This window comes from Etheostoma spectabile, chromosome 2 (assembly GCF_008692095.1).
Source record: "Etheostoma spectabile isolate EspeVRDwgs_2016 chromosome 2, UIUC_Espe_1.0, whole genome shotgun sequence".
In the NCBI taxonomy this organism is placed as follows: Eukaryota; Metazoa; Chordata; class Actinopteri; order Perciformes; family Percidae; genus Etheostoma; species Etheostoma spectabile.
The window spans coordinates 20723493-20748022 of record NC_045734.1 but is presented as its reverse complement, the minus strand read 5'-3'; the positions used below and the strand labels follow the sequence as shown (position 1 = coordinate 20748022).

The window sequence follows — 24530 nt, the reverse complement described above, 5'->3', positions numbered from 1 at the left end:
AACATTTTCTGTTGAACCCCTTTTTAAATTGTATTTCAATTGGATTCTGATAAAACAGTAACATGGACTTTGTCATCTCAGGAAAGGGAATTGAAATATAGTATATCAAAATATGTGCAAAGAAATGTACAAATGAACACACTAATTTTTCATTTTATCAATGGACAACATATATGTGTACAGACAAGGCTAGCAGCAGCAGCAGCACAACATCCAACACGTTTCTGGTGTGCAAAGACAGAAAACGCCATGCAGCGCCACGCAACAGAAACGCCACGCAACAGAAACGCCACGCTCACGCCACGCTCACGCCACACAGGCAGTGTGCAGGACCCCTAAAGCTAATATAGTTAGCCTTAAGAAACTGGCGTCTGTCCCAACTAATGTTGCGGTTCAGAGCCGCGACACTGGAAACACAACACAAATCTACAATAGTAGTCTGTCTCAAATAACGTAATTTACACTGATTTAAGTGTTCTTGGATACACAATTTGTTGCTAGTGTGTGACATGCAGGTCTGCATGCACAGCCAACCACCAATCACAAACAAACAAGCAGGCCCCTCTAGTTGACCACAACCTGAAATTTAGAGGAAGCAACATGCATGCATTATTATTATTATTATTATTATTATTCATTTTTGCCTGGATGATAGTATTATATGAATACAATGGTGTCATGTCAGTCAACTAATGTATTTTACCATCTAATTTCCCTCTCCAAAATCACTTCAGAAGAGTTCCCACAGCGCAGTTACTTACTTTGGTGTATTGAAGTTCAACAAAGAATGGTTCACATTAGAAAAGTTCCTTTTTTCATTTTCTATGTAGATGAACTCCCATACAAAATCACCCCAGTAGTCGAGAATGATTTATCATTTCCAAATAGAGCTATTTATGTCTTTCATATCACAGGGAAAAAAAAATCACAATGTCAGTTTTTTTCAATATCATCCACAACACGTAATTAATTTAACTTTACAATTTAATAGGTGTAATGTATCTCTCCTGACAGTACATGGCCTTGATAAATAAATCTTAATTACTGAAGAGGAAGCAAGTTGTATTATTTACATTCCTTTAAATCAGCCTGTTTCCTTATTTTGGCTTCCTTTTTGTAGGAGACCGAGCGTGTTGTGCGTGAGCTGAAGTCTAAGATCTCTGCCATGAAGGAAGAGAGGGAGCAGCTATCGGCCGAGCGCCAGGAGCAGATCAAGCAGAGGACCAAGCTGGAGCTGAAGACCAAGGACCTGCAGGACGAGCTGGCAGGGAACAGTGAACAGAGGGTACGGAAGCCTCCCATCTGCGTCACTCTGCACACGTGATGCTGCACCAGCAACACTCCCCCACCCCTATCCCCTGCCCCATCGCTGTGTGTAGAGAACGATGGTAGTGTTTTTCTCTTTCCACCCGTTATCAGTTGGAAAGAGGGGTACAATTACTTTTCTCTTCAAGAATACTGACCTCATAATCCTGTTGATTTTATTTTTTTTTATTTTATATTCATTGATCAATGATGCAGCCTATACGTCTTTCCAGATCCCAAATGATATCTTAAAATTGTATTTATTCTGACCAACAGTACAATAAATCCTTATCAGAGAATGGCAGTAATTTTACTTGTAAAAAATTAAATGTAAAAATATTGATTTACAAAATTGTTCTGATATTACCTGTTACATTTACTTAAGCAGTTTGGCCTAATGAATAGAGTTGACCGTTGTAGGGCTGAATCTTTTAGAAGAACGTTTGCTGGTCCAATAGCAGGATGAAATGAGAACCAAAACAGAGGAAGCACCAGCCTGTGTATCAGACTCTTTGCCATCAGCTCCACTATACATCATTCCTGGCATTAGATCGTGTGTACAGAGCTGGCATGAGTCACTCTCCGTCTGGCCTTGTGTTCCGTGTGTGTTTGTGTGCACATGTGAGTATGAAGACAATAATCATACATAACGGCTTTATTGGCTCAGTCTGTGTGTGACCCATGATGGGTCCCAGGTGGCATGCTGCCTGTTGATTGGATTAAGCCCACCTGGCAGAACATCAGCCAAAATTTACTGGAGCAAAATGAAAAGCAAGGGAAGCAGAACTTTGCTTCACTAGCTGATGATGGTTCAGATTTAAGATGGTGTTGACACGGAGTGGAAAGTAAAGGTTTTCATGCCTGTGGGATGACAACCCTTCATCAGCACCCACACAGAAAAATCAGTCAAAATCAGTAGTTGCTATTATTGTGAATCTGTCCTACACCATAAATGCACAGATCTATGGCATTTGTCCTCAACTTTTAAAAGGCAGGAGTTAATTTAGTATCTTAATTATAGTAATTAAGGTTCTAACTCAATATGAATATTGCATCTGAGCAGTATAGGATACAACTTTAATCTATAAACTATTTCCAATAATTTTGTTTTAGCATTTTGTCTTGCATTTTTTTGTATTACATAGATAATATATATAAATAAATATAGGGGCTTTTTTAAAAATCATCCTTTCACCGTCTTTCATTCATAACAGCGTATCCATTTTCCAACAATTCCAACAGTTTCTCTTCCTTCTCTTTCACACTTCTTTGTTCTGCACTTTGAAGATATGTTGTAAAAATGCTTGTTCTTCCAGAAACGCCTGCTGAAAGAGAGGACAAAGCTGCTGGAAAAAATTGAGGAGAAGCAGAAAGAGCTGCAAGAGACTGAACCCAAATTCAACATGGTGAAGGAAAAAGAAGAGCGGGGCATATCCAGGTAGGGATGACTCATTCTCAGCCATGACCCCTTGAGCAGCTGATGACCATGTTTATCTTGATGAGTCAGTCACCACATTTGGAATCCATTTGCATTGCAAGAGGGGGATGCTGTGTGAACTTATGAATTAGTTTTGAAAAAATGTCACTCCCTCTGTGGTTTTGCCTCACTCCAGACTGGCCCAGGCTACACAGGAGAGGACAGACCTGTATGCCAAGCAGGGCCGTGGCAGCCAGTTCACTTCCAAGGAAGAGAGGGACAAGTGGATTAAGAAGGAGTTGAAGTCTCTGGACCAGGCCATCAATGATAAAAAGAGGCAGATCACAGCCATCCACAAAGACCTGGAGGACACAGAGACCAACAAGGAAAAGAACCTTGAGCAGTACAGCGTATGTTCTTTTTGTTTAAAAATAACAAATTGATAATGTTCAGTTCTTTTTTGAAATTACATCTGGTTGCAGTTATGGCTTTTAATCTTGATGATTAACTAAAATGAATACACCGGTGGAACTTTAAATACCTTTATTACATCTAAATGCTACTGTATGATGTATTTAGTCATGTAATTTCTGTAGTTTTATTATAACCTAACAGGTGAGTATATCTGATATCCACTTTCAACTTGTCTTTATAGAAACTCGATCAAGATCTAAATGAGGTCAAGACCCGCGTTGAGGAATTGGACAAAAAGTATTATGAAGTAAAGAACAGGAAAGATGAGCTACAGAGCGAAAGAAAGTAAGAACTTTGTTTTCCCCTCTAGACCTCTCTTTGATCTCACATCTTGAACTTAATTTAAAGTTCAGCCTTTTCTTGTGTTCATGCTTCTTTATATTTGTAAGTAGTGAGTATAGCATCACTTGATTTAGATTAATCTTGAGATAAGTCATGCCTGCATCTTGCATCAAGCTTTTCATCTTAAATTGTTTTCCCTTCCTTTGAGCCAATTAGTGCTAAAGGAATTGTCCAAAAATGAAGTTCAAATTTTCCTTCTAAAAAGCACATAGGTTGATCGGGAATATCTATGTGTGCGGATTATGTACATAAGAGGAAAACCAATACAATGGGAGACATAACTACTTGAATAGTTAGATTTATTTCAACATGTATTTTAAAAATATCTACATACATACATACATACATACATACATACATACATACACCTATATTTTACAAAATAAAATAATAGAACTCTCTCTCTGGAGCAGGCAGGACTAACAGATTACACTGCAATAATGTATACAGTTTGTAATTTGGTAAACTAACAAGTCTCTTGCCGTAACTTAAATTTGTCTTAAGATTTTGGAGTTGGCCCTTATCGACAGAAGTTCCTTAATCTAGTCATCTCTACAGTTAGACATTTTTGTTGGCGTCTTCCCTCTTTTCTTTTTCTTTTTATAGTTTTATCTCCGGCAACGAGACTGTGGAAGGCAGACAGCCCTCCCCCACATTATTCAAATATACATTTTCATATGTCTACATGAATCTATCCATTTTAGGACTATGTCCTAGTTTTTGAGTGTTTTGGTTACTGACTGACTTTTTCTTCTGTGTGTATTCAAGGCTGCCGTTGGGTTTTGGTCTTTCTCGTGACATAAGTGTAACAGTGTGTGACTGTTTGTCTGTCCAGCTACCTGTGGCGTGAGGAGAACGCAGAGCAGCAGGCCCTGGCTGCCAAACGAGAGGAACTGGAGAAGAAACAGCAGCTCCTTCGAGCGGCCACTGGCAAGGTCCGTGTCACTTTACACAACTGTGTAATTATTGACTTGCATAACGCAGCTACAGGATACCTTACGGTTCCGTCTCAACAGTGAACAAATTCATGGTACCACACTAATCGTTTTACTTGCACGCTCAAGCACACACTTGCCTGCATTTTTTCCGGATGACACGCCACATAGCATTTGGGGATGGGGGGGAAACGTGCTCTTGTTTAATGGCATTTTTTAAAACCAATCACTATCGTACTGGGCGGTGCTAAGCACAGGAAAAATGCTGCGGTGCCATGGCAAAATAGGCTCGGAAGGAATTTGTTTTGGTGGAACATGTGTACGTTCTCATAAAGAGTAGTTTAAAATGCCAACACAACAGAGAAGCCCAAGGCAACGGATCTCCGGCCTAAATGAATCAAATCTGGCGATTTAGTCTGGCAGCAACAGGGAAATCCCAGAAGTGGAAAGTCAAGGATATAGACTAACCAGAGGTAGACACATTTTAAACCTTCCCTCATGCACTTACTTGCTGGAGTACTGCGTGAGTAAGTGAATGGGCAAGTGAAGATAAATCAAACTCCAAACGAAAAAGTGCCTTTCTCTAAATGAGGTCAGCTGAAAGCTGTGAAGGACTCACTTTGTGACTCAGCTAGTTTTCAGGATAGGTATATCGATTAGAATCATTAATCTGCCTCGCTACTGGCACCTTATCATAGCTAGCTAAATTTACATATGACTCACTTTATACTGCCTCAGCCGATAATCGCCAGTCATTTCTTCTGGAATGAATCAAATATCACTTCTGAATAATGTCTGCCAAGATGAAAGAAGGCTTTTTGTGGCTTCATGGACAAATGTTCAGCGTTTGTTTTTCTTTCATTGGTCCCGGCTGACTCAACCTGTCTTCAGGACAGGCAAAAGCGAATAGGATGGACCCTATTCTCTCCCACCTTTTTATATTCATAGTGCAGCACAGTTTTAACTAAATTAAAAGTTCTCTTCCTGTTTTGTTTATACCACACAAATTTGATCGACAATATATTTTTTATATATATATATTTGTTAAATAGATTTTCTTCATTTAAAAGCATAGTATTTAATCTTTAAAGAAATCCCTCTGTAATAATATTCTACTTATAGAGAAGAGATCATGGCTGCTTTTTGTGATATAAAAAACAAACAAAACAATTAAGTTATTATGAGAACATTAAAATACCGATTTGGTATGTTTTTATGCTGTTTTAATTGTTTTATATTGTAGTGAATGTTATTTTCCAATCTGAAGTTTTAAACAATTGATTTTTGGATCAAATTCAATCTTTTTTCAATTGAGGTGAGACTCATTATTCCTCTTCTTTCTCTTGTGGCCTACCAGGCTATTCTCAATGGCATTGACAGCATCAACAAAGTCCTTGAGCATTTTCGTCGGAAGGGCATCAACCAACATGTCATCAATGGTTACCATGGCATTGTCATGAATAACTTTGAGTGTGAGCCTGCCTTTTACACCTGTGTGGAGGTGACTGCTGGTACCAGGTGGGGCCTGCATTTTTAATTTTCATTACTAGCTCCTTGTGTTGTTTTCAATGAAAATGTCACTATCAAACCAGGTATACTTATTATGGAAGCAGCTGTTGTAGGCTATATATTTTAATGCTTCCGTAGATATACACATATTTGTTGGTTGATTTGTAGTTAAAGTTACAATATGGCAAATGTCTGTATTTTATTTTTCCTTGTCGTTACTCTATTTCTGCCTACCTGCTGTCATGTTCCCCCCCCCCCAGACTGTTTTATCACATTGTGGAGACTGATGAGGTCAGCACCAAAATACTAATGGAGTTCAACAAAATGAACCTGCCTGGAGAAGTCACATTCCTACCACTGACCAAGCTGGATGTCAGGGACACCGCCTACCCAGAGACCAATGTAAGGAACATGTTATTTTGAACATGGAACTGTAGTCTTTCATTGACAGACCTCTCCACAGCGCTGCAGAGGAAGGTTTGGCTAGTCCACACAACATTCCAGGAAAAAACGGGTTATTTGCATTTATTTAAACCAAATTACAATTGTCTTGAGCGGTGCTAGGCTCTGGCCGCAGTGATGGTGTCTCTGCCAAATATTCTGGGGAAAGGAACTTGTTTAGGTGGAACATTTGCACCCTGCAAAAGAAAATTCTACATAAAAATAAAATGTTGCCTGTAACGTTGCTCTGAGGTTTCAGTTAATGTTGCTTGATGCAACCAGAGTTTGAAGTTAACTCAAAGAAAGCGGAAAGTGAGGCTTTTCCATTCGCACCGCAACTATCCCTGAAATGACCCGCCTTCGACATAGGCTATCCATTCTACGACATACAGTTCTTGTTTGATTATGAGGTGTTTAGTATTTGCCACTGAGTGCATACCAATATGTTTCTGCCCCACAAGGATGCTATCCCCATGATCAGCAAGCTACGCTACAGCACCAACTTTGACAAGGCCTTCAAGCACGTGTTTGGGAAGACCCTGATTTGTCGCAGCATGGAAGTTTCCACCCAGCTGGCCAGAGCTTTCACCATGGACTGTATAACTTTGGAGGGTAAGCTGACCCGAGATACAAAGTGTAGCATATACCACTACCACAAGCAGTAGTGCAGTGTGGCTGAGCTTTTTATGTAGCATACTTTTTAAAAAAAAATTTTTTAGAAGGGCTATATGTCGTTTCTAGTACTGTAGAAACCTTATATCTCTTATATTCAGAATATTGTGTTGTGACCTTCTAGGTGACCAGGTAAGCCACCGTGGAGCCCTGACAGGAGGCTACTACGATACCAGAAAATCTCGCCTGGAGCTGCAGAAAGACATGAGGAAGGCTGAGGAGGAGCTGGGTGAGCTGGAGGCCAAGCTCAATGAGAACCTGCGCAGGAACATTGAACATATCCTTTCAATTATATCTCATAAATATAATATTACATCATCAATGCCCACAGAAAAACTGTGCACTCTGAAGTCAGGCACATTTGTGTTAGAGTTTTTAAAAGTCCCCACATGGCTAGCAGTGCTGCAGTTGCAGTATTGCTTACAATGGAAATCTGTTGGCGTTTCAATGAAGATTAGAAAGTTCTCTTTCTGTTGGCTGGCATTGAGATGTATTGATTATACAAAATGGGTTGGTTCACAAATGAATGCCAATAAATATTTTTTACAGTGTTCATTCCATGGGGTAAACCGGAAGTAGTTGAAGGAGTACATGACATTTTTGAAAATTAATTATTCTACATTATTGAGGACTCCATCCAATTTGAAATATTGTTACATTTATAGAAATTGAATACAGTTAGTCAGTTTCTTATCTTCTTATCATCTTAACGAAAGTGTTTCAGTTTTCACACTAGAATGGCCTTTTTTCCGAAATGTTAAATGATGAGTTTCAGTTGAAAGTAGTTTTTTTCCAAATTAGTTTGACACAAGTTGACATATTTTTCAATTTGCATACAATTATGTATTTAAATATATATTTTAAAGACAGCAGACAATGCAAGGCTGTTGTCTGGAATACACTGAAAGACAGCAGTAAGTGTGACACTGTAGGCACTTGTGTGATATTGGCATTCTTCGCTCGTCCTTGGAGAAATGGAGGAGGAAACATTGTATGTAGTCAATATTTTGTTACAGAGTGTGTTGGAAACCGAAAATATGTCTTTAAAAATCATATACCACTGTGCAGTGTATAGAAGCCATTCTCATGTCTTTGAACTCCATGGAAATAAGTTATAACACCCTTGAGTGCAGTCTTCACTTAATTATAATATGATAATGTTGCATGACTAAACCTGAATTTTAAATGCAGATTAATCATCCGGGTTTTGTAGCTACTTCCCTCAGCGGGAGTCTTACACAGCTGCAATAAGACGGTCTAAGCAGGTCATGAAGGATTAGTGTATGGTTCAATTCTGGACAGCTGATGAAGGCAAAACAGGCGGCTCAGAGAGGATCTGGGTTGGCATGTATGGTATGTTTATGCATATGGACACTTCTGCCCAGGTAGATTATATGTGTATTTGCACACCTGTGTGACTGCGTATGTGGTTTGATGTGTACACCTGGTGATTGTGTATATATGTGTGCGTAGGCAGGGAAGATGAATGACATGATGCTAGTCCTTCAGTCCTGCAGCAATGAGTCAGAGAAAAATTTAATTATTTAAAAGCCTCTTGTTGTTCACTCTCCACCTCTGCCCTGTCGATAAGCATGAGGTTACGCTGATGCACCTCACACATCCCTTCTATTTTGAGTTTTCATTTTGCCACCAGCACTGCATTGCAGTGAAAGTATTGAGGTCACACAGTAGGGCTCTTGCGTTGTGACTGCTTATAACTGCTACAACTCATACCAACAAGGTTTTGTCAAATATGTATTTTATTCATGAGAGATTGAATGGTCATCACAGGTTAATGCAGGTTTCTTTTACTTACATGGTTTTTTTATTTAATTCAATTCAGGGCAGTTACCTGATGTCAGCTTTTAAAACTTAGATCCCATGGCCTTAAACCAGCTATTTTTTCCATCTGCTCTGGTCAATGGCAGGACAGTCTGTACGCTGAATTCCAGTGGCTCTTTTTAAATTAGATTGATTGGTTTCAGTGTTTATTGAGTCCTCTTCAACCTCAAAAGCCCATAAGAGTGTTGTAGTCCTGGACGATCAATAAGCCTGTCTGTTAAATTAGATTAATGATGTGACGTCCTCCTTAATCCTCTGCCTTAATATTGATGATGACAGAGTCTTGCCTTGGAAGGCCAATCACCTTATTGAAGCACTCTGTTGCACTAAAAATGCTACTAGCTGTCCTGTGACATTATTTTTATGTTCTGATGCTTCTGTTTTTGGTTAATTGTGGATAATGCTTTTTGTCCTACTCTATGCTGAGTGGATGGACAGTATTTAGTGTTTCAGCAGCGTGTCTTGCAAAAAGCAAATGCATGAATGTGCACCCCTTCTTCATATATATATTTACAATTTAAAATGTTATCTTGATTGTTCATACTGGAATTGTATTATGTTGATCTTTTTTGTGCCCCCCACCTCCTTGTCCGCTATATAAAAAGGGCTGTATAAAAAATATTGACTTGACTTGCACTCTTAGGCAATGCAAAAAAGGTAATGCAAATGAAAATGCTCTTCCATAATAAACATTGTCTGATACTTCCTTAATCCTTGCTTCCACGCATTAACAATGAGATCGACCAACTGATGAATCAAATGCAGCAGATTGAGACACAACAGAGGAAGTTTAAGGCATCCAGGGACAGTATTCTGTCAGAGATGAAGATGTTGAAGGAGAAGAGGCAGCAGTCAGAGAAGACGTTCATGCCCAAGGTGGTTATATACTGATGTTATCATTATATGATCATTTAAGTTTATATACCAGCCCAGAATTCAAGGTCACTAAGTTGAATATTCTTCGTTGCTTGTTCTATGACGGGTTCGGCCTGTTCCCAGCTCAGTCTGTATGTGCTATCCACTGATGTCTGACTGTTCCTTCCTCTACAGCAACGCAGTCTCCAGAGTCTGGAGGCCAGCCTCCATGCGATGGAGTCCACCAGGGAGTCACTGAAGGCCGAGCTTGGCACAGATCTGCTCTCTCAGCTCAGCCTGGAGGACCAGAGGCGTGTCGATGACCTCAACGATGAGATCCGTCAACTCCAGCAGGTCAGCAGGAGGATTGGACATAACCATTTTCACAGGGATTTCTGTCCCTGGTATAGATTTGTCTTGGATTAGGAAAACAATTAAAAATTGTTTTGTACCGAGGCAGTCAGATATATTAGAATGTAGTAATCTCTGTAATCTCAATTATGTGGAGCAACAATAACCTACAATTCAGCCATAATGTGGGACATGGATTTGAAAGATCATTTGGTTCAGAAACCTTTTTAGAAAAGCACTGTGTAGACAAACTAGTGGATGCATACACACCCCTCCACCTTCTTATTTGTAGTTCAGAGAATCAACTGTTACCTACATTTTTGTTGTTTTTCTGTTCCCCCTCCCTCTCCGCCTCCTGTTAGTGTAGTCAAATGACTGGACTGGTGTGACATAGATTTTATGGTAAAATCTACAAAAAACAGTTGGAGCTCAGTTGGTTCAGGATTTTGCAAAGTTTGCCGTAATTAAACTAAGCCTCATAGTGACCACTATATTGTAGTGTAAAGAGAAGTGATTCCACACTTGGTTATGGGTAACCAGAGTACAAAGTCACATGATGCTGCGGGGCCCGTGGTGGATGAGATGGTAAAAAAATATAGTTCTGACTGTATTGAATGCCTACCGTATTGGTCAACAGAGTATGGGTCTCCACAAAATGGTTCATTTAGTACAGGGAAATTGACACGTCCACCACTACGCTCAGTTCTTTTAAATCAAGACTGAAGACTTTCTTTTTGATGCTGCCTTTCTAATAATAATAATTGTTGAGTTCCTATACTGAAGTTGCATTGTTAAAATTATGACTTATCTGCTTTTATAGTTTTAGTTGTTTTTAACTGCTCATTAATGTTTAATTTCTTTTACTGCACTGTAACTTTTATTGTTGTATATTTTATCTGTTTTTAATTTCTTAATTGTTTTTACCGGTCTTTAATGTTTTATATAAAGCACTTTGAATTGCCTTGTTGCTGAAATGTGCTATACATATAAAGTTGCCTTGCCTTGACTGAGGTAAGAGTAGCAGGCAGCATCTGTGTGTGGGTTCTTCCTATGATCCAGTGTTGCCCCCTCCTCTTTCACTGCCAGCTGTGCTCAGTTCCCACCTCAATGAACTCTCAGCCATTCTTGCTATCGTTGTTCAACAACTCCACCCCCGCCACCTGGAGCCTTTCATGTTTGGTTCTGCAGTGTTGGCGGTTGTCAAGTTATATTGGTTGCGACAGAAGACTTTGTTTGACTTTGTGTTCTTGTTAATATGGCACTTGCCTGGACCTAAGTGAACGCACACACAGAGGTGTTTGTTTACCATTTTGGGGCAGTGTATGTACGAGTGTCTCTGTTCGTAAATAACTACTTATACACAATTTTAAGCCACCACTTTATTCAGTGTTGTGTGAATAGTGCATCTTGTTGTCACATTATAGCAATCTGTATAAGATATCAAAGGCATTGTTATTTCACTTGACATCAGTCACAATGCTAGCTCTCTTATTGCACATTCGATGTGGCAGATTTCTTCCACCTAAAACACAGAGCAAGATAAAACCTAGTTAAAAATGTTTACATATGGAGTTACTGAAAATATAATATGGCTTGTTTTTTCTGCATTTGGCAAAGAGTAACCATTTGTATTTTGTATGTTGATCTCTCTCTATCCACCCACAGGACAACAGACAGTTGTTGAATGAGAGGATTAAGCTGGAGGGCATAATGACCAGAGTGGAAACATATCTCAACGAGAACTTACGAAAGCGTCTTGACCAAGTAGAGCAGGTATGCTGTCCCTTTTAAACTCCCTCAAATTATTCATATGTTGGTCATACATCTTATAGTAAGGCTCTGCATGCAGAATCAATTTTCCATAGGGTAATGTAAAATTTATGTTAAGTGCTCTTTGGTTCTTTTTTGTTATTCTTAAATCCAATTAAACTTGTGTGCAGAAGCAACAAGTTCAAAGGATTTTTTTGCAGCTGTTAGATGATTCAATAAATGTAATGTGCGGATTTAAAATGGAGAGTCTTGGATTCAATGCTTTCATTCAAACAAGTCAGAAGTGTTTGAATTTGTATGACCCTCTTTTGTTTTTGATGTGACCTAATTTGCATTAACACAGGAGCTAAATGAGCTTCGAGAGACTGAGGGAGGCACAGTGCTCACAGCAACAACGTCTGAGCTGGACGGCATCAACAAACGTGTCAAAGAGACCTTGGCACGATCAGAAGGTACTCACTGTACCAAAGACACAATACTGGGGCATTGAGAGTAGCCTAAAGTTTAGATAAGCAGTTAAAAAAGTGCACACACGTTTCCCTCAGGACCCTTAAAGTATAATTTCTGATAATTCATCCAGATCATCACACACATACACATGCCAGAATGTGGAAAAAAAGATATCAAGATGCATCAAGTGACAGATATGATTATTTTTTGGGATTGTATAATTGATTTATGCAGCCTTTTAATGCAGTTCTTGTCACTTCTTGACAGCCCTATTGTTAGGTATATTTCGAAGAAGCTAACAAAGATTTTCGCAACTGTCTGGTATCAGTAATCTTAACTGATTTAATATCTATTGAGCCCAAAAGTTGATTTAACTGAGGCATCTAAATTCAGAAACTGGGGGTTTGCAAAAAATGGATTCACCTTCGTATTGCGATTCAAGCTCTACAGATTCAAAATTGATTCATATTTTTGTTTTTCATTTTGTAATGGCGTGTATACTATCACAATGGAAAAGTAACTACATTTACATAATGTGAATTGTTTTTATTTTTAATTGATATTCTAATTTTGAATCAAATCTTGAGCCTAAAAAATCGATTTGAATCGTGACATTTCCTGAATTGTGCACCCTTACTGCCCCCCAATGGGTTGCTACCACAAACAGATGGGGTTTCTCTTAATAAGGTGGGAGAAATAGCCTCCATGTTAGCAGGTTGTTGATGACGCTTGTAAAGCCAAATGGAATAGTTGTGGCCACTGAATGAAGATGAAACCCACGTATTTAGTTCATGCAGCAGTCTACTTTTGAAAAGTTGATTTCAGTAACTTTTAGAAGCCTGTGACAGTATTTATAATTTTCTGAGCCATGGGTTTATGTACCTATGTCTCATTTGGAATGAAACCATCTCTATTACTGCACAACCTTACCGCCTCTTACAATGTCTTTCCCAGATCTGGACTCTCTGGTTGACAAGACGGAGGGGGAGATCAAGGACCACATAAAGAGCATGGACCGCTGGAAGAACATTGAGAAGGAGCAGAATGATGCCATCAACCACGACACCAAGGAGCTGGAAAAGATGACTAACAGACAGGGCATGCTGCTCAAGAAGAAGGAGGAGTGCATGAAGAAGATCAGAGAGCTTGGCTCGCTGCCTCAGGAGGCCTTTGAGAAGTACCAGACCCTCACGCTCAAGCAGGTGTGTGTGTGTATATATATATATACACAGACACACACAGACACACACACTGCACAATCTTAAAGGTGCAAAATGTAATACTGACAGCTAGTGTTTAAAATAGTTACTGCGGTACAGATTCAAAATTCTAGAGAGAGTTGTCTCCCCCGCCCCCTTCTCCCCAGACTCGAAGTTCACGGAGGTTGCCAGGCTGGGACTGCAGCATCCGCAACAATGTTGCTAGACGCTTGTCTCACATAGCCAGACATTACTCCACAGCACAGCGGAGTAGCTAACTTTAGATGTTGGCTATTTTGAATAGCCCATGCTCACGTGGAGCCCTGTACCCAACTGACAGATACACTTTTTTGGCTTAGAATTACGGTAGGAGACGCTAAAAACACAACAGCCTCGCCATCCTCTCCATCCAACAGACAGAGATACTTCCTAGGCAGAGAATTACTACAGCTGCTGAACAGGCTTCACGTTGTAAACAGCCGTGGCCCGCTTGCCTGGTCCTCCGGTAACGTTAGCTAGCAGTTAGCTGGGTCAGCCTGGGGGCATTAGCAAGGACCAGTCAGGATCACTTTGCTGTGTGTCACAGTCGTTTTGCGAGTAACCAACTCCGGTACTCTAGCTATATAATTTAATGTGAGTACACAAATGCTGAAGTGGCATAAAATGCCCATCCCTTGTAGCTGTGATAAATTAGCCTGAAGCTAATGCTTACCCTTAGGAGGAAATTAGCCAACTTGGCATCCTTTTGGGCTCTGAGCTGTCTCCATGTCTCAGATATATCCCAAATATTTACCTGGAGTTTGTAACCTCTCTGGTCACGCAACTGTTCGAAGCATGCCTTTTTTTTTCAGGTCGGGTAGAGTTTTCTTTGATCCTGTTCATTGGTTTGACGCTTTTATGGCTGGACGTTACAGCTGTAACGCACTGGGTTTACGTGTTTACAAGTATATCTGGCAACCCTGCCTGGCTGTCAAACTGGGCAGTTGGTAACAACTAGGGCTGCACAATTAATTGAATTTTAATCACAATTACGATTTTGACTTCCCACGATCAAATTTGCGTTATTGAGGGATTTATTTATTTTTTTAAATGCATCCTTTTGTAGAACGCTCAGTTTTTTTTTTTTTTTTTGCAAAGCCAGTCTACTGCTCCGTAAACCATTGTTTGATCATGTGCCGGTCAGAGTTGTTCCCTGCACCTCGCAGCAGTTTTTAGATGTAGTCAGTCACAGAGGACAGAGTAACGTGTAGAAAATTCAACAGATAGCAGTCGGTTATATGTTGGTCTCTAGGTTTACCAGTTTACTAGTAAACGCAACATTTGGTCCCGTCTGTGTTGTTTTTCAGACAACAGCAATGACCAGTGCTAGTTAGTGTCTGTTAGCTCACAGGGCTCTAGGGCGCGAGTAATATTTTTCCTCTAGGTCGCACCGGTGCACCTAATGTCCTTGCATCCGCTGCAATGTTGTTTATATGGATATAGTTTAATTTTGCGTTACATGACCCATTTCTTCTGTAAAGCCGTGCCTGTGTTGGATCTCTCTTCTACTCTCTCCTCTTACTCTCCACGCAGCACCGCCACACAGCAGCACCGGTACAAACTTCTGACATTTGTCTACAATTTTAATTGTTATTGAAACAGCTGTATATTGTTAAGCAGGAGAGGCAAACCTGTTTTTGTAGCAGTGTTTCCGCTGGTAACTGCTATTGCGGCCGCCACGGCGAAAAACACAGAAGAAGTTATTGAATGCAACTAACTTCAGTAATAGCGTGTGAGACGCAGCCTGCTGGACCTGGGCAAGAGATATGACCCATGGCCAGAATATCATAGTTCATAAAAATGCAGCGCAGTGACGATACAGACATTTCATACACACAACGTGTGTAACTCTGCTGACGCTAATTTTCATTTACATGTGTTGCAGCTGTATGTCTATATAACATACAACTTCAACATAAGAATGTAGCATAATATGGATGTGAAAGGAGTTATAAATAGCCTATGTGACAATAACATATGTTTTGGTTAATCAGCAAATCTTGATCACAATATTGATCAAAATAATCGTGATTTTCAAAAAACACAACTAATTTAAACGGACAATTTGAATTTCCGTCACGGAACAGAAATTTCAAAAGGAGAAAATACTGGCATAAGCATTGTTGTCAGAAAAGATAGTATGTTGAATTTATCATGTTTCCTTAATATTTGATGACACAATTTTTGGATTTATTACAGTAAATATATTACATATTTCCTTAATATCTGATGACACAATTTTTGGATTTATTACAGTAAATATATTACATATTGGACCTTTAAAATAATAGTCAGGTGCCTGTATCCTTTCCATTGTAAGCAATGAAATCCACAGTCATTTGCAAAACAACATACATTCCACAGTTTAGCTGAAGTTATAAATGATGCTTTAGCAATCTTAAGACAAATCAAGTGAATATTTTAAGTAACAAAATGAGAAATTTGTACTGAAGACTGCAAGGCAAGACTGTCTGATTGTCCCCACAGTCTTTCCTCGCTGAGCTATGAGCTTTTTTATAACAGTCACTTGAGCAGTTGTTGCTATAAAAAATAGTGCTTACATAGTACAAATACTTCACATCGACACTAAAGATATGACAACAGCAGCACGAACAATAACTATGAAGATTGAGTTTTTCTGTGCATCTAATCCTACTCCTGTATCAAGCTTATTGGTGTGCTGGCATACGCACATGGATAGAGTCAGATCTCATAAGGAATAAGACCCAAGGCCATCACATCCCACCCACTCACCAGTGACTCAGACACTAGATAGTGCTCGGTCTCTGATTTTCTTTCAGCCAGCTGCTTCTGGGAGCACAGACTGTGAGTTGAGTGAACTTGGCTACATCTTTAATAAATGTCTGAGTGTGTACGTTGTGTGTCTGTGTATTTGTCTGTGTATGTGTGTGTCATCTTCCCGTCTTGACAATGCTGAAAATAGCCTCACACTGTCTAATAAACACTCCACATGGTTAATTGCTCTCCACAGGACACGGAGTGCTCAGGGGCAAGATGGTGCCATTGATTGCAGAAGTGGATTAGAAGGCCAAGTAATAATGGCACTTGCTCGTGTTCCCTTGGTCATTAGTGATTCAGATGGATACATTTATAGTTTGAGAGATTGTAGAGTGCATGCCATTTTTGAGCCAGGCAAAGCGGTTTCCTAATCAGGTCATCTTCAGATATTAATAGAATCTGGCAGCAAACTTTTGAATACTTGGATCTGAATTTATGTCCTTGTTTAAAGTCTTTAAAAGTGCACAATCTTAATACTAGCAGAGTACAGCTCATGGCTAGCTTTGCAAAACGTGTGTCTGTCAAGATGATACCCAGGTTTGTTGGCAATTCTGCTTGCATATTTCGGGGGGGGGGGGGGGGGGGGGGGGGGGGTGGTGTTAAAAAAAAATAATCAAATCATTCCTGCAAAATGTGCTGGCAGTGTAGGTGTTATAACAGCAACAATTAGAAATTAAAAGTTTTCAAAACAATAGATGGGAATCTTTTAATTCAAACAGGCAAGCACTTTTCCTACACTGCCTCTCAATGTATATATCTTAAAACATTAAATTGTTTTCAATTTAATCTTCATCTTCAATCTTAACAATTTAACAATCTTAATCTTGTGTTTTTATATTGTATTTAAAACATCTTTACCGCAAATAATAAAAAGGGACAAATGATGTAGAGCAACCAAAAAAACAGTGACTAATATGGACAAGAATGGAATAAACAAAAAAAAACTATTATTATTACTTCAAAGCTTAATATTATTACTTCAAAGTCACATTACAGAAAAGGCTATGAAAAGAAGTGATTTATCTTAAAGTTAATAATGATTCAATCTTTCCTTTTTCCTCTCCAACAGTTGTTCCGAAAACTGGAGCAGTGCAACACAGAGCTGAAGAAGTACAGTCATGTCAACAAGAAAGCTCTGGACCAGTTTGTCAACTTCTCTGAGCAAAAGGAAAAGCTAATCAAGCGTCAGGATGAGTTGGATCGTGGCCACAAATCTATCATGGAGCTCATGAACGTTCTGGAACTGCGCAAGTATGAGGCCATCCAGCTCACCTTCAAACAGGTACGTGGCACCTCAGACTCTGTTCAAAGTGTCCAGGTGGGTGCATACATCCATTGACAAAAGTCTGTCAAACAGTATATCAGTCAGCTAGTGGGTACTCATTGGTTAACACGACGAGACAAGCCGGGTTTTGCGAAACCACAGATAAGGGGTGGGGAAATAATCAATTCTTAGATGCATTGCAATTCTCTCTAGAACAATTCAAAAAGATAATGATTGGTTATTAAAAAATAATAATAAAATAATATATATACATTTATTTATTCAAATAATTTTTTATTTATTTAAAAATTACTGTCTCACAAAACCGAGTGACTGAAAGAGGATGGAATAATAACAACTTTAGGCAAGAGTGCCAGAAAAACCCCATAAAAATGGTCCATTGGGTGTGTGTGTGTGTGTGTGTGTGGTGTGTGGTGTGTGTGTGTGTGTGTGTGTGTGGTGTGTGTGTGTGTGTGTGTGTGGTGTGTGTGTGTGTGGTGTGTGTGTGTGGTGGTGTGTGTGTGTGGTGTGTGTGTGTGTGGTGTGTGTGTGTGTGGTGTGTGTGTGGGTGTGTGTGTGTGTGTGTGTGTGGGTGTGTGTGTGTGTGTGTGAAGTAAAAAAAACACTTAAAGGCATTACTTTATCACATTAGTTGACCACCCCATATTTCATGTTCTAAGAAGCCAATTCTCCACCTTTAAACATGATGGTCTGACATGGAAGACTACTGTGAGAGAAGGTGACTTTCACAAGCATGTTTAAGGCTTAAGCATGGAATGACTACAAAATAAAAATATCAGACAAAACATTTCATTTAAACTTATATTTATGTGTATATTTTTTTAAATCACGCATGGAAATTTACATCGGCCGATAACAATATTATCGGTCAATATTAGGCATTTCCCAAACTATTGGTATCGCCATTAATAATGGCCCATAAAAAATGATCAGCCAAAATAAAATTAAAACGGACTGTCAACCAAGTTATAATTGTTGGCGTTGCATAGTTTGTCCACCAGAGGGCACTCTACAACGTCCCTGTTGGCAACAGTCAGATTTCTTTCTTTTTTTTGTGTGTTTTTTTCTTTTTGTTCAAAAGACTTTCATTATTTTTATACATTTTATTTATTTATTTATTTGCTTCAACCTCACATTAGATGCACATTTTCTAATCTGACAAACATGAACAATACTCACTTTGGTCCTCTTCTTGGCATGTTTTCTTTCCCTCAGGTGTCAAAAAACTTCAGTGAGGTTTTCCAGAAGCTGGTGCCAGGTGGCAAAGCTACGTTGGTGATGAAGAAAGGTGATGCTGAGGGCAGCCAGTCTCAAGATGAAGGAGAGGGGGGTGCAGACAGTGAGAGGGGCTCAGGTTCACAGAGCAGCGTTCCTTCAGTGGACCAGTTCACTGGAGTCGGCATCAGGGTTAGCGTCTTTTTATCCATTTTATCCCTTTTGACTGAGAGTGATTTCCCTTTTATAACAGTAATTCAACATGTACAGTAATTTCTTACAAAGTATTATTTATTAATTTAAAAAAAAAAATTAGAGTCAAAGGTACTTGATATGACTATCTCTTTGATATAGTTTTTAAACTTATTTAAAGGTGTATTTTCTGTATTTTCTGTTAATGTGAGGCAGTTATGTAATGTAAAATGGTAAGAATATGTAGACTAAGCTATGGTAAGCATTGCAAGGGCATAACATTGTCCTAGAGTATGAAAGTTTCCTTGAGTTTTTATCTGGAAAGATGTGAATGTGTATTTTCGGACTAAGGTCCAAAGCAGGACCAAGGTGAAGTTATTCATGCTATGAGTAATACCTGATTCTCTTCACTCTAAATGTATGCTATTATTAAATCTATAGCACTGAAGCATTCTGTTCATCTATTTGATCATCCGAACCAGAATCTAATAATAATAAAACCCTTAAGTAAATAAAACAAATCTCTCTGCATGTTGCTGCCTCGTGTCTAACAACCATCCTCCCTTGTCCCGTGTAGGTGTCGTTCACAGGGAAGCAGGGTGAGATGAGAGAGATGCAGCAGCTGTCAGGAGGTCAGAAGTCTCTGGTGGCTCTGGCGCTGATATTTGCCATCCAAAAGTGTGACCCCGCTCCTTTCTACCTGTTTGATGAGATTGACCAAGCCCTCGATGCCCAGCACAGGAAGGCTGTCTCAGGTAAGGTGCTAGTTTAAATCAAGGGGGTAAGCCAGCCCCTTTTGATGCTATCAAGCCATCACCCGCCGTTAGCATCCCATTGACTGCCGTTCATTTTGGCGTCACTTTGACTTAGAATAACTTTACATCTGAAGTGTTTCAAAGACTCTATTTGTTTGTTGTTTCTTTCTAAAGAAAGACACCAATGTATAAAAGGTTCCATTGCCTTGTATCTCACATTATAGCTCCGTAGCAGACATTTTGGTAGAAATAGGCTAACGATTGTCTTACTATAGTAGAGGAATTACCGAGCAGTACAGGGTAAGATGGCAGGCAGTCTCTGCAAGATTTGAAATGGTTGAGATTTCTCTTGGCACAGCTCCCAGAAGACTTACAGCTTTCAGACAAGTTGCTCACGTCACATCTAAGTCTTCAAGCTCAGTTGGAAGCTGCGCAGTAACGCTCAGCCATCACCGGAGATGTGGTTCTAATATCCTTCACTGGTCTCTGTGGAAGTCTGCGGCGTCCCTGTATTGTCCCTTTTTTTTATATACTGTCTCTAGTTTTAAATATATGTAGAGAGAGAATTAAGTGAATGTCATACATATGATGGAAAAACATCCAACATGCCTACACACATTCATAGTCACATTTCATAACACACTAATTAAACACACCTCCTAATACACAAGTTTTATATTTATTATTTTCTGTTTTTAGTTGCATAGCATAACAAAGGCTTTTAGTTTTCTAGCCTATTGTGAGCCTCTTGTGTTTTGGGAAAGGGGTTTGTTTACTATACATACAGTGTAAGAAGGAGGTTTTTGAAAATATTCCTTATTTTAATAATGAAAATAGTTTTTTTTAAAGTTGCCAGTGGGCAAAATGCCCAGTCCCCAGCAAGATGATTTTGTCTGTCTTTTACACATGCACTGGCGTCTGTAAAACACATAAAAGAATCGTATCCTTTGGGTTTCTCGCTGTACAGAAACATGACACCTGAACCAGGGTTTCAACCAACCGTGACTTCTCTGTACCGTTACACCCCTTTTCTGTACTGTTTCAGACAGTCCATACCCCAATCAAACAGTAAAATGTTAGTAAGCAAAAAATTTCTTTTCTCTTTGTGTTTCACATCAATTTCAGACATGATCGTTGAGCTGGCAGGCCACGCCCAGTTCATCACCACGACCTTCAGGCCTGAGCTGCTCGAGTCTGCAGACAAGTTCTACGGTGTCAAGTTCAGAAACAAGGTGAGTTTTCTGCTAAAGGGCAGGATTGGCTCAGTTGTCTACAAGGATCATTCAAGTTTAAATTTTTTCTGAAGAGGGGTTCTCGCAGACGTGTAGGATCTTAAAGCTTTAGTGTATATCTTTTAGGTATTAATCAATGTTTGTTACATTCAAGCTATTGCAAAAAATTAGTTGCTACAAAGATATTTAAGACTATCAGCTCTACACGACAGACTCTGTGTTTCTCATCATGGCTATGTTAGAAGATTGTGTTGTCCGGGGACTTTCCCGCGTAGAAGCTCGAGTGAAGATAATTACCTCTTCTGAAGAGTCATCTTTTTTTTTATCCAATCAATTTTAGCAACATATGAACTCAGATGTATCAAATAATCCAACAATAAAAGAAATTTGGTCATTTCTCAACGTGTTGTTGCGAGGAATTCATACTTGCATACATATTTTTTGACGTGAAGCGTCAACGCAAATGATTTGTGACAACAACGGTCCCAGCCCTAGTATCATGTGGACAGTGTTGTTGTCATTACTTAGAATTCCTCCTGGGGGCAACAGAAACCACGCAGTATAGCTTTAACAGTGCCACAACATTTCTAGCAATACAACTTCAGGAGAACCTGCTCAACAGTGCATCTGCAGCAACATAAAGCAAAACATATCTAACTGAGCATGAAAAACTCTTCAGGATATGTGTACGTAGTGCAACATGTAATGGTAGGGAAGAATGTTGTTATGTGTCCGGTACAAAACTGTTAACCTTTCAGGCCAGCAGGGTGTCGTGGTTACAGTTAAGAACCTAGTTTCAAAGTTGCCAAAGTGCCCTCGAGCAATGCATTGAATTATTGTCCATTAGTGCTTCTGTGAATTGGGGCATGCAAAGGGCGAAAGATAACTTTATTATTAGGGAGGAGAATTCATGGGGACTTCTTGATGCCATGCTGTATTTGTTTTATCTTTGAGGTGAGGAATTAGTGTTTGTCATGACTGTGTAACCACAGCCTGGTACAGCTTATGCTTTTATGCCATTGTAACTCCAGTTTTGTTAAAAAAACATATTGTTCTATTAGCTGTCCGTAACTGACATAAGCCCTACCACGTTTCTAAAGATACGATTGAACATGCAGTTGTAGTTGTTTTGAGATTAAACTTTAATGCGTGAATCAGCATAAACACACAAACATAATCATGACATGCTTCATAAAAAGGCTCCGATCAGTAGTGTCTGTGATGGGTGAGTCAAGTGGGCAGTGAGAGTTTAGTAGTGTTGGAAACAAGTGGAGTTAACTAGCAGCTTAGTCAGAGTAAGGTTTGCTTGGCATAACTGTCTCATCCAAATTGGAACAAGCTTTTCAATTTAAAAAGAAAAGAAAAAAAGAGGAAGTTTTACTAAAATGTCTGCCAGTGTATGATTTTGTCATCCTAGATTCCTAAAAAAAAAAATTTAGAACATTTTTATATTTCTGTTATCACATAAACAGCATCCTCACACAAAGTTAGTATATTTTCTGTAAATTACGGTTGCCAGTGAACAGACCTGCACAGTTTTACAGTGTAAGAGGTCGAATGTTGTCCTTACTGATTCTTCTTTCAGTCCACTGTGTTTACTGTTAACAATTAGTCCCTGCAGGCTAGATTGATTTTCTGCTGAGCCACCTGTGGCTTAATAACAAAAATGATCACCGCTTAGTCATAGTGGCTAAAATGGACGGCATTTTATTGTGTGTGTGTTGTGTGTGTGTGTGGTGTGTGTGTGTGTGTGTGTGTGGTGTGTGTGTGTGTGTGGTGTGTTGTGTGTGTGTGTGTGTGTGTGTGTGTGTGTGTGTGTGTGTGTGGTGTGTGTGTGTGTGTGTGTGTGTGTGTGTGTGTGTGTGTGTGTGTGTTGTGGGTGTGTGTGTTTGTGTGTGGTGTGGTGTGTGGTGTGTTGTGTTGTGTGGTGTGTGGTGTGTGTGTGTGTGTGTGTGTGTGTGTGTGTGTGTGTGTGTGTGTGTAGGTGAGTCACATTGATGTGATCACAGCGGAGCAGGCTAAAGACTTTGTGGAGGATGACACCACCCATGGTTGATAGTTCTCAGCTCTTCATCCTCCTCCCTGCCCCCTCCTCTGCCTCTACAGTGCACTGTTTAGCTGGAAGACTTCCACAACAGGGCCCAAAGACATCGCTTTCTCGCTCAGTCCACTAACCTATTTTAGTCTCGGTTAAAGATAAACAATCCAGCAAGTCTTATGTTTCTCGGACCATCTCCAAACAGTGGATTAAATTGGATATGCTCCAAAAAAAACAGCTCGAAATAACTGATATTTACTGTTAACTTTGACATCATTCCAGGCTGAAGCTACAAATTTCCTGAAAAGGTTTTGCTAAAAATAATCTGCGTGCAGGGGACATTTGTTTTGTCTCATTTACTTGCATTGCTGTGCCTCTGTGTTTATCAACAACACTGGATCACACTGACAACTTACAGAAGTGTAGTTGTTTTACACTGAAATTAATTTTGTCTAAATAGGTCCTCGAGCACAACCTTTTGTGTTACTGTGTTACATTTTTCTGTCAAACGATTCAGTTCAAAGATTAATTTTGGTAATCTGTTATTTGAAATGCAAAGTACCACATGTGCTCTGAAAGGTAACAAACCTTCAGGACCTTTTCAGAAAGCTAGTCATCTTGTGTACAGTTGAGACAGTAGAATTTTGATATGTCTTAGATGAATTTTGTTAAAGCTCAGTGGAGATGGGAGGGTCTCGAGCTGATCGGGATTTTTGTTTATGTTGCCACCCTTGGGGAAAGAGTTTTGGTTCACTCCGAGGTTTCTGTAATGTATACTCTTTATACCCATGAAACCATTCTAACTTGTATTGTTATAACCAGCCACATGGCTCAAAATGTTTAACGCCTTGTGGCTTTTTTTGTTACTGTATTGTGTAATTTCCTGTTTTTAGGTCACTTAAATATATGAACGTTTAATTCCAAACACACATCCATTGTGGAAATCAGCACAGTTCCCGCATTTCATCAGTCGATATTTCAAAAAGAAGAAAGGATTAAGAGATGGATAACCATATCTTGTCTGGTCCTGAAATTACTTCAGTAGAAGTTTTTTTCTGGAATGCCAAGTTGTAATTTATCATTTCTTTATTTCCTAACTGGATATATTGTTTGGCATTAAACTCCTCATGTGTTGCACCTAGTTTCAAAATCGGCTTTTTAAATGTTTTGGTTTGTTTAATGTAATTAGAAAACATACAAAAATAATAAAAGATTTAAAATATAAACTGTATGACACAGTTATTGTTGCAACCCACTTGATGAGACCTCTAGGTGGTGCTGTGCCACTGATACCTGACAAAGCAGTATTTACACAGAGGAAAGGTCTGAACTTTTTAAAATTTTGTTTCTAGAACCTTTTTGCTTTTTAATTCTTGCTTAGCAAATCTGTTCCAAATTGATCCTATTTTTACT

The 24530-nt window shown here is 39.3% G+C and overlaps 1 protein-coding gene across 1 annotated transcript in view; it reads left to right on the top strand.

Annotated features, from left to right (window-relative positions):
- smc3 (structural maintenance of chromosomes 3) overlaps window positions 1-24251 on the top strand; it is a 30192-nt gene extending 5941 nt beyond the window's left edge. Inside the window, exons 11-29 of the mRNA XM_032529866.1 lie at window positions 1121-1285; window positions 2622-2743; window positions 2919-3132; window positions 3378-3481; window positions 4374-4473; window positions 5831-5991; window positions 6243-6384; window positions 6885-7035; window positions 7220-7372; window positions 9662-9813; window positions 9988-10146; window positions 11809-11916; window positions 12257-12365; window positions 13318-13565; window positions 17470-17682; window positions 18901-19092; window positions 19670-19847; window positions 20973-21079; window positions 23064-24251. Of these exons, the coding sequence (XP_032385757.1) occupies window positions 1121-1285; window positions 2622-2743; window positions 2919-3132; window positions 3378-3481; window positions 4374-4473; window positions 5831-5991; window positions 6243-6384; window positions 6885-7035; window positions 7220-7372; window positions 9662-9813; window positions 9988-10146; window positions 11809-11916; window positions 12257-12365; window positions 13318-13565; window positions 17470-17682; window positions 18901-19092; window positions 19670-19847; window positions 20973-21079; window positions 23064-23135 (2850 nt within the window). The 3' untranslated portion in view covers window positions 23136-24251. The remainder of the gene's footprint in view (window positions 1-1120; window positions 1286-2621; window positions 2744-2918; window positions 3133-3377; window positions 3482-4373; window positions 4474-5830; window positions 5992-6242; window positions 6385-6884; window positions 7036-7219; window positions 7373-9661; window positions 9814-9987; window positions 10147-11808; window positions 11917-12256; window positions 12366-13317; window positions 13566-17469; window positions 17683-18900; window positions 19093-19669; window positions 19848-20972; window positions 21080-23063) is intronic.
- Window positions 24252-24530: the final 279 nt, after the last annotated feature.